The sequence below is a fragment of the Musa acuminata genome, chromosome BXJ2-9 (assembly GCF_036884655.1).
Source record: "Musa acuminata AAA Group cultivar baxijiao chromosome BXJ2-9, Cavendish_Baxijiao_AAA, whole genome shotgun sequence".
NCBI classification, from domain to species: domain Eukaryota; kingdom Viridiplantae; phylum Streptophyta; class Magnoliopsida; order Zingiberales; family Musaceae; genus Musa; species Musa acuminata.
This window is the reverse complement of record NC_088346.1, coordinates 12,623,661-12,633,836: the sequence shown is the minus strand read 5'-3', so window position 1 is coordinate 12,633,836 and position 10,176 is coordinate 12,623,661. Positions and strand designations below refer to the sequence as shown.

General features: G+C 38.0%; 2 protein-coding genes across 3 annotated transcripts; one reads left to right on the top strand and one right to left on the bottom strand.

Moving 5' to 3' along the window:
- Positions 1-246: 246 nt before the first annotated feature.
- On the top strand, positions 247-3,141 carry LOC135623188 (protein WHAT'S THIS FACTOR 9, mitochondrial-like). The gene is made up of 2 exons (XM_065125829.1): positions 247-1,571; positions 2,894-3,141. Exon 1 carries the CDS (start codon positions 257-259, stop codon positions 1,412-1,414), a length of 1,158 nt encoding a protein of 385 aa, XP_064981901.1. The 5' UTR covers positions 247-256; the 3' UTR covers positions 1,415-1,571; positions 2,894-3,141.
- A 699-nt stretch (positions 3,142-3,840) lies between these two features.
- Positions 3,841-7,071, bottom strand: LOC135583982 (calmodulin-3). Of its 2 annotated transcripts, none has more exons than XM_065125831.1 (2): positions 6,841-7,071; positions 3,841-4,492 (listed from the first exon to the last, which is right to left on the bottom strand). In XM_065125831.1, exons 1-2 carry the CDS (start codon positions 6,914-6,916, stop codon positions 4,119-4,121), a joined length of 450 nt encoding a protein of 149 aa, XP_064981903.1. In that variant the 5' UTR covers positions 6,917-7,071; the 3' UTR covers positions 3,841-4,118. The 2 variants fall into 2 exon arrangements, with proteins under 2 accessions (XP_064981903.1, XP_064981904.1); XM_065125832.1 differs by having other exon boundaries at positions 3,995-4,506; positions 6,789-7,060.
- Positions 7,072-10,176: the final 3,105 nt, after the last annotated feature.

Below are 10,176 nucleotides of genomic sequence, written 5' to 3'. Positions count from 1 at the left end.
ATGATTCTAAGATTATGAATATTATTTTTTATCTAAAAAATTATAATGATTAATTATTAAAACTTAAAATTTTGTAAATAATATTAAGTCATTTGAGTAAAAATATAAAAATATTTTCATTTAAGTGAAAATAAAAAGACTTCCAAGTAAAAAGGAATATGGTGGGCGTAATAAAAGTCTTTCGCATGGCTTTTTCCGATAAAATACCTAAATAAATAAAATTTTAATATATCCAACAATATTAAGATGGAAGTCGATGTCGAACGGACTGAACCGACGGGCGATGTGGTGCTTGGGGCGGCGGTGGTTGCGCGGCCGCCTCCCATTCATGGCAGAGCAGCGGGCGACCCTGGTGAACGTGAAGGTGAAGTGGGTGAAGGACCGGCCTCTCGATTGGGCCGTCTCCCGCGAGCGCCACCTCCGCCCCGCCCTCCACCTCGTCCACCTTATCTCGTCGCAGCCCCGCGGCCGGGCTGCCCTACGGGACCTCGCCCCGTGCCGCCGTCAGTTGGCCCTTCCCCACGCCAACATCGGCGCCTTCCTACGCCGCTTCCCTACCGTCTTCCGCGAGTCTGCCGACTTTGGCGGCATGGACGGCCCTTGGTTCTCCCTCTCTGACGACGCCCTCCGCCTCCGTCGGATGGAGCTCGGGGCCCTCGCGGACGCGGAGCAGGACCTCGTCGACCGCCTCCGCCGTCTCCTCATGCTGACCGCCGACAGGTCGCTCCCGCTCCACGCCGTCGACCATCTGCGGTGGGACATGGGCTTGCCCTCGGACTACCACCTCTCCTTCGTCCCACGCCATCCGGACTTCTTCGAGCTCGTCCGCCGTCCCGGCGACGAGCGGATCTGGCTCAAGCTCGTCTCTTGGGACCCTCGCCTCGCTGTCTCCGAGCTCCGGAAGAGCGCGTCCTCAGCCGACGGCGACTGCTTGGCGTTCCCGGTGAGTTTCACCAGGGGATTCGGGCTGAAGAAGAAGTGTATGGCGTGGCTGCGGGAGTGGCAGACGCTGCCCTATACTAGCCCGTACGCGGATGCCTCGGGCCTCGATTCCCGGACCGACGTCTCGGAGAAGAGAAACGTAGGGGTCTTCCACGAGCTCCTCCACCTCACCATCGCAAAGAAGACGGGGCGGAGGAACGTGAGCAACCTTCGGAAGCCGCTCGGTCTGCCATTCAAGTTCACCAAGGTGTTCGAGCGCCACCCAGGCATCTTCTACCTGTCGCAAAAGCTGGCCATACAGACAGTCGTGCTCAGGGAGGCCTACGGTGGCAGCGATCTCCTAATTAAGCATCCCCTACAGGAGATCAGAGAGAAGTATTTGGCTCTGTTGATGCCGTCTCGGCAGGAGAGGACCAAGGGAGATCTCAAGAAGGAGATTGAGGTGGCAGGGCACACAGGCTGTGAACTCTAATCCAAGGTATATGGAAGAAGATAAGGATTCAGATGGGTACATTGGGGTGTGGTCTTCGTTCTAGCATGCTTTTGGATGATGATGATGCTGGTGATGCTCTGGATGCTTCCTGACCATGGTCTTCTACCCGTGGTCGCCAATGCTCAACCTTCAAAAGGTATAGTGGAGTAGAATAGCAACATGGATTGATGATGCTGTTTGTGGCATGCCATTCATCTTGCATTTCATTGAAAACCAGATTCGTGTCTATTGTCAGTAAGTGAAAATCTTTATCTTTTATGCTTGAAGCATCTCAATTGATTTGGTAGAGATGTTTCTTGACCTTTGGCTTGTATCCACAACTACAAATGTTCAATCTTTGAGAGGTATAGTGAAGTGGAATAGCAACATGGATCGAGGATGATGTCTGTAGCATGCCATTCATTTTGCATTTCATTGTAATCTAGTAGACCCAGTAAGTGAACAGAATGTTGATCTTTTGTCTGGAAGCATCTCAATTGATTTGGTAAATGCTTCTTGACCTTTGCCCTCTGTCCATGTTTGGAAATGCTCGATCTTCAAAAGTTACCTAAGGAAGGATGGTGCTTGTGCCATGCTATCCATCTTGTGTTTCATCAAAAACTAGATTTATGTCTATTGCCAGAAAGCGACAAAATCTTGAGCTTTTGCCCTTGAAGCATCTCATTTGGTCCGATGAATGCTTCTTGAACATTGCCTTCTATTTCATGATCGGGAAAGGTATAGTGAAGTAGAATAGCAACATGGATCAAGGATAATGCTTGTAGTATGTAATCTATCTTCCATTTCGCCGAAAACTAGCTCCACATCTATTGCCAGTTAGCGAACAAAATCTGAACCTTTTGCCTTTGAAGTATCCCAATTGATTTAATGAATGCTTCTTGACTATTGCCTTCTATCCTTGGTTAAAAATGCTCAATCTTCAAAATCTATAGTGAAGTAGAATAGCATCATGGATCGAGGATGATGTTTCTAGCATGTCATTGAAAACTAGATCCATGTCTATTGCTAGTAACTGAACAAATCTTGCTTTTTTCTACCCTTGAAGCATCTCCTCAGTTGATTTGGTTGATGCTTGCTTTATCTTTGCCTTCTATCCATGGTTACAAATGCTCGATCTTTGGAAGGTACAGCGAAGTAGAATAGCATCATGGATCGAGGGTGATGTTTGTAGCATGTTGTCCATCTTGCATTTCATTGAAAACTAGATCCATGCCTATTGACAGGAGTGAACAAATTCTTGACAGTTTGCCCTTGAAGCATCTCTATTGACTTAATAGATGCTTCTTGACCTTTTCCTTTTATCCATGGTTACAAATGCTCAATCTTCGAATGTATAGCGAAGTAGAATAGCAACATGGATTGAGGGTGATCTTTGTAGCTTATCATTCATCTGGCATTTCATTGAGAGCTAGATCCAGCCTTTTCTTATCATTTTCATTGATTTCCTCTTTGATGCAGTCACTTGAAGGATGTTGTCTCCAAATCTCAAGATAATGAGCATGATGACAAGCCCAAATGGCCACACTTGAAGACTTAAAAGGTGCTGTTTGTCTAATTGACTAATATTGTTTCTCTTCTAATCTGCAAGTAAGTTACCTATTTGTTGCTATTGTTTCTCTCAGTCTTTTGTTTTATCTGCTGTATTGCATTTCCTTCGAAAATAGAATAAATCAACGCACATGAATTTTGCTTGGGATCTCCATTTATATTCTCATTCCAAAGGCAATTTTAGTTTGATATTTGTTCTATTATTATGAATTCATCCCCATTTATATTCTCATTCCAAAGGCAATTTTTTTTAATATTTGTTCTGTTATTATGAATTCCTACAGAACAGTATTGTCTTACATCTGCAATTGCCTGTTTAGTAAACATAAAAAAGATAAAAGGGTATCAAACTTTAAGCAACACTAGAAAACAGGTTTAAGATTGACAAAACAAATATATTAATAGAAATTTCGAACAATCATAAACATTGAAATATTTCTAAAATATCAAAAGATCAGAGAACAAATATAAAAGAAAAAACAAGATGGAGGGATAAACGGCGACCAAGATAAAGTATGCAGGTAATCAGAGAGGAAGGCAGAGGATAGGAGAAGGAAAGACCATCACACTCTCTCTCTCTCTCTCTCTCTCTCTCTCTCTCTCTCTCTCTCTCTCTCTATATATATATATATATAGGACTGTTTTCCTTTTTTCTTTCTCATCTGACTCTCATTAAGTTGACATAGATGTTCTTAAAGATCAAACAAAATGAAATTGAAGCTTCAGCAGAGTGATGATACATGTTTGTCCAAAGTGCACACTTATGGCTAATCTGGTTTCTTTTTGTGCAAGTCCTTATCAGACTGCACGAGAAGTAATTAGGGGTAATTCCAAGGACCAAAAGAAAAACAAATTACTGGAAAAAAAAACACTAAGTAAAGCTAGTCATTCATGTTTGGTCAAACAAAAATACAACTTAATTGTTCCAAACTAACAGAAGTTGGAAAGAAAGACCCAAGAAAACAAACGTTCCTGAATCCAATGATCCAAGCAAAAAATCATGGGGGCGGATGCACAGAAGAAACACACTCTTAACACAACCAGACCACTCAAGCCAACCAAGAGAGAGCCGGAAAGACCCAGAGTTCAACTACGGCTATTCAATAGCTACCATTTTACAACTCATCCATCCAACTCACTTGGCCATCATGACTTTAACAAATTCGTCGTAGTTGATTTGGCCATCACCATCGACATCAGCCTCACGTATCATTTCATCGACTTCCTCATCCGTAAGCTTCTCTCCGAGGTTGGTCATGACATGGCGAAGTTCAGCGGCGGATATGAAGCCGTTTTGGTCTTTGTCAAACACTCGGAAAGCCTCCTTCAGCTCCTCCTCTGAATCTGTATCCTTCATCTTGCGAGCCATCAAGTTAAGAAACTCTGGGAAGTCAATTGTACCATTTCCATCAGCATCCACCTCATTTATCATGTCTTGCAGTTCTGCTTCTGTAGGGTTCTGACCCAATGATCGCATCACCGTACCAAGCTCCTTGGTCGTGATGCAACCTGTAAAGAGTGCACTTCAAATATTTGTAACATAATACGACACTTTCTTCGCAACAGTTTGAAATTGGTAAGTAAAATCTATTTATTTAACGAGATTTCCATACTTATCCATCAAGCCAAAATTCGGTGAGAAAAATCTCTACTCAAAATGGCAGAGTTTCATTCATGACCTATTTATCTGTAAAGTTGAACTTTTCAAATCATGGACAAACCTTAAATTCTACAAAGATGTTGGTAAGGTTGAAAAAAGGCATGGACTACTTAGATACAACCCAACTATCTGTAAATATTCAAGTCCCCTTGTCTTTGCTCTGTAGTGTCTGTAGTGAATAAATATGTCACAATAGCGGAATGAATCATATACCATTTTAAATGACAGAACAATTGTTCTACAAATTCAAAATCCCAAATGAAGCATACATAGTCCGTGAATGATTTTAACAGGTAGAAAGGTCCCAAAATCAGCATTAAGTAAACTTAGGCGTCGCCATCTCTATCAAATGCTAAAAAATCCTGATGCTTAGAAATGGGGCACAATTAACGGATCATAAATTTCAATGCAGGTATTTATATGTTGTTTGCCATAAACATCAACCATTAGTGAAGCATCCGAGTATTGATTGACAGAGTTCAAACAACAAACAGAACTTTTTTGTGACATAAATAGCAAATAGGTTTAGTTGTAGGCAACTCTCATCAAAACTTCCCCCCACTTATCTACAAATCTTCCACAATGGCGAGAAATGTAGCACCTCCTTTAGACATGACAAACCACCCTAAACTTCCCTCCTGACTCCAGTATGCAGCTTTTAACTGAGTTCTCTGTATCAACTAATACAAGTACTCATCTTTTCAGTTTTTTTGCATGTGCAAGGAATTCCAATAGTAAGAACGACATGCATAAAGTGAATCAAATAGATTATATAGTGTTCAGTATTAAGAAGTAACAGAACATAAGCAAATCAACTGTGGATATCTTCAGGTTCCCTTTATACTTTGTCAGGAATCCACCTAAAATTCCGTATTCAACTCTGTTCCTTTCTTGAAGCAGTTCTTGCTACCAACGAAAAGATAACATTGCAATATTTCTATCTACTCCCATGTTTATGAATGCAAGAGAATACACCTCTAGAGTTGAATATAATGTCAATCAAATATCACAAACAACAACATGACATTACTATTATGTGAGGCAGACTTCATATTGAATTGACCTTTCTTTGACTTTGTTGACAAAATCAACATGATTAATACCCTAAGATCAGAGGCTTCCATCTAGCAAAGGATGTCATCCGCATTCTTGTTCAGCATATCACAAGTTAGACTATGATCAAGTTGGCTACTTGAGCATTTTGAAATGTTCATGCTTGTTGGATAATCAAGCACCCTCATTATGTCACCATATATGTGTATACATATGCATATATATCTTAACTATAGCTTTATATTCCGGTAGCAGATAAACTAACTTCCCCATTTGCCCTTTTCATTTTCAAATAAAAAGCTAAGTTACAAAGACCAACCATCCAGTCCTGAAGCTGCATCCAGGATTCAAGACTGTCTTGATCCAATTCTTTATAAAGCAGCCAAAAAAACAAGTTAAAAAGAACAGTAGCAGATTGTATTCCTTCAAATCATTCACATTATACCTGCAGAATAAGACAAATGGCATGATGGATTGTAAAGTAAGATCTTCAGGCTACTAAATGTCGTTTTAGATCAAGCTGAGAAGTGAAGGTTTTTGCTGACACGATCATATGGTACATTCACTTATCTACTCAAATTCGTAATCATATGGAAATTTCTTCTCCGAAATCAGGCCTTCTGCATAACTTTTTGAATACATCAATTGACTATTTTAGCATGTAAATAAAGAAAAAAACAAACAACCACCTTTTTTTGTTGTTGCAGTCTTAACTCTGTCACTAAATCCTCTTCTTAAAATAAATGAATGGCTTGGGTGATCTATAAATATCTTTGAAGCAGAGATCTAGAAAAATCAATCATGGATTCACGTAATAACATATCCAAATGCTTGTGGCGATCATCTATCTAAAAGGATAATAGATCGAGAGGGTTAAATGGGACACTATTGTCTTGATATCTGTCTAAAATTTATGAGAAAGTGAAATAACCGTACAAGCCTTTATCCATTTTATCAACCATCAAGAAAACCCCAAACTCGAGCCGTTTCTTGGTATAAACGTAACCCGTGATCGTGGGATCAAACACCAGATCCGATCGAAGAAATGTGGAAACCAAGTAAAGGAAGACCATCAAAGCACAACAGCTGCACAGATCTAGCGGTAACAAAGGATGACAACAGAATGGGATCGAGAGGATCAGACCATCGCCGTCCTTGTCGAACAAGCTAAAGGCTTCCTTGAACTCGGCGATCTGGTCGTCCGTAAGCTGCTCCGCCATGCCTCCTCCGCAATCGACCTCACAAAGACGAGAAGGAAGAGAGGAGAGAAAGAGAGATCCGTGAAGGAATGGGAAGAGGAAAAGGGAGCGTTACTTCGCCGGCGATGGCTTACTTCCCACACGCTCTTATAACCGGACGTGACATCTTCCTTCTGCCGAACGCACCACCCTCTTCGTGTTGCGAAATATGCGAAATGACGATTATAACTTCAAAGCAGCCCAAGCCTTATCCACTCGTGATATTGCACGACACGGTTCCTACCCACGAAAACTACCCGGTCCCATCTTAAGGATGACCGGACTTCGAGGCCCACACGAATCCCCAAATTGAGAGACAGGTTAGGCGGGTAAGTAGTGAAGTGGTAGAATAGGTCGTTTATATCGCAGGGAGCTCTTCGTGATGGCCACATCCCAAACAAGGGTAAAATAGTCATTAAGGACGAGAGAACAACAGGGATTATATCGTAATTTGGTGCTCCTCTTTCTTCCCACAATATTCTTACGGTCTCACTTTATCTGGGCATTTGATTGATAAAATACCCGTTCTACCCTCAACGCGGATTGAACGCGGAGAGGGTCCAGAATGGGAGTGACGGTGCCACGTCAACTGCCGTTCCACGTTCCGTTCCCCAGAGATAAGACCAAATCTGACCGTTGATCGCAGAACGAACATGGCATCCTCTCCGTCCAATGTACCTTGCCTCATATCTTAATTATCCAATCACCATAAAATAACAAACTTAAATTGTTGTTGTTATTATTATTATTATTATATTTTACTTTAAATTAACCCAATAAATATTAAGCTAATGTAATGATGAAGTTGAGATTCAACTTGAGGGCATTAATAATGTCACTCTCCGAAAGGAAAAAGGTCACTTCAACCCCTCTTTAACTTCACATTATTAAATGGTTTGGGTTCTTTGACAATTTTAAATCTTGGAAAAAAAAGAAAAAGAAAGCCACTAGATATTATAGATTGTTAAGTAGATATAGAAGCGCCTAAGTCTCCGCAAGAAATAAAAACTATTGTAATAGATTTATGTTGATCTTAATTGATTAACTTAATCAAATTTAGTTTAACAGGGAGAAATCCAATTTCTTCCATGTGCAAGCTGAATTCTACATAGAAATATGAATTTTCTTTCTTCCTATGATTTGGATTAACTAAAGTTGAAACTATGTTATGATAAAATATATTAAAGGAATAATTTGAGTAATATAAATTACATTTATTGTTTACAAGGAGAACAACTTTGTGTATAAAGTTTATAACATATATTTGTCTTCTAATTATCATAAATTACCTGAACCTTTAATTATTGGTAGGATGTATTAATAATAAATAGTAATTCATAAAAAAAGATGTTTAATTGTGACTTTTTTTTTTTCTGGTCATTGGATTACAATTTCAGTCATGAGTTTTTGAAATTGATGTCTTGATGTTCTGTCTTAATTCACATATAATAAAAAAGTATTTTTTGCATATTATGTGTAGAAATTAGAATAATCTTTGGGAGAGAAAATTTATAATTATTTTATGTTTATCGTAAGTCATATATTCTCTTTGAAAAATTCTTTTGTGTGATCTATATGTTTTCTTTTTTGTGCGTCGGATGAGGCTTTTAGCATGCTAAAATTAAAACATCGATTAAGCAAAACAATCAGGAGACATAACAATGTGGCTTGCACATCTACAATAACATAGTGCTCATCATTATTTTTCTCTATCAATAGTATATCTCTGCCTATCTGTGTATGTGAGTGCATATGATACCTCTGCAATTTTTCAGTCCAAATAAAGTGGTGCACCATTTGCAATTTGTAATAATTTAGGTAAGTTTGGTGGTGGTAATGAAAATGATGATACTTTAATCCAAAAGATTATTATTTGATATTAAGAATGGATCAAATCTATCTGTTTTACAAGTTTCAGATTTATTTTTATTCATATTTAATTAAGTTCCCTGTCACAAATTTAAAACCATCTTTTTATTTTTTCTTGTTCTATCATTCACACAGTTTTCATTATCATTTTCAATGAAGTTGGATAGGTATATAATTGAAATTGACTACCACCATGCCATTTACCATCTTACTCTCTATCATGGAAATCAAGAAAACTAGTACACCGGTGAAGCTTGTTTCTTTATGATATGAGAATCCATGATTTAAGTTTCAAAGAGTCTTCCTAAATCTAAAGATAAAATTACATACATTCATCATCTCTAAATCTCATATGGGTCATCCTTAGTAATATTCTCCAACACATCTTAATTGCCAATCTATCTACAATGAATTTGCGCCAGAAAAGTTGGCCTTTTCTTTTCCCATGTTTAGATTATGTGATTCTGTTTATTAAACATAATATATGACTGAAAGGCTGGCGAGCTTTTGGATGGTCCTCGTGAAAAGAGGGTTTTCACGTACGTTTGCTTAATTGAATAAGATATATTATAGATTTGATTTTATTTAATTGAATAAGATATATTATAAATCAAATTAGATTCTGATTATAATTATTAATAAATAGAGATAAAATCTATCTATACTCTCACCTATAAATATATAAGATATCCTAGGAACTAAATACATACCATAACACAACACAAGATAATTGATATATTTTTATTTTCCTTTAATCTTTATTCTATCATTATAGTGATCATATGAAAAATGATCATATGAAAAATGAGATGAGAAAAGAAGATGAGTCTAAAACTCTTTACATACAGATGTTGTTATATTCTATAGGAGTGTGTTTTATGAATCAAATATAAGTATTCTAAATGATATCAAAAGATACGCACGATTAATATTTGATATATGATTATTTAATTTCATGGTATTAAAGTTATCCTATATAATAGTAGTATGATTATAATTTTTATGTCTACGATTGGTATTAAAATCTATTATTTTAAAATCTAATACCTCAAATTGTAAAAGTATATAGATCAATTTTTTATCACCATTCGCTTGGGAAAGTATATTACCAATTTAGTTATTTATCATGACCACCCTAGTCATCTCTTGCGAACGTTGCAAGGTTCTTTATGTTATGCAGTAGAGTCAGGAATGTTATGTTGCTCATATTTGATTAACAGATTGCTAGTCATAGGTGCCATATAAGTCAATCACGTAAGTGATGGCACATGTGACATGATATATATATATATATATTTATTATATTATTTGACATTCTATCAATTTATCATATATGCTATATATATTATGATGTTCATGGATCGTGAATCATA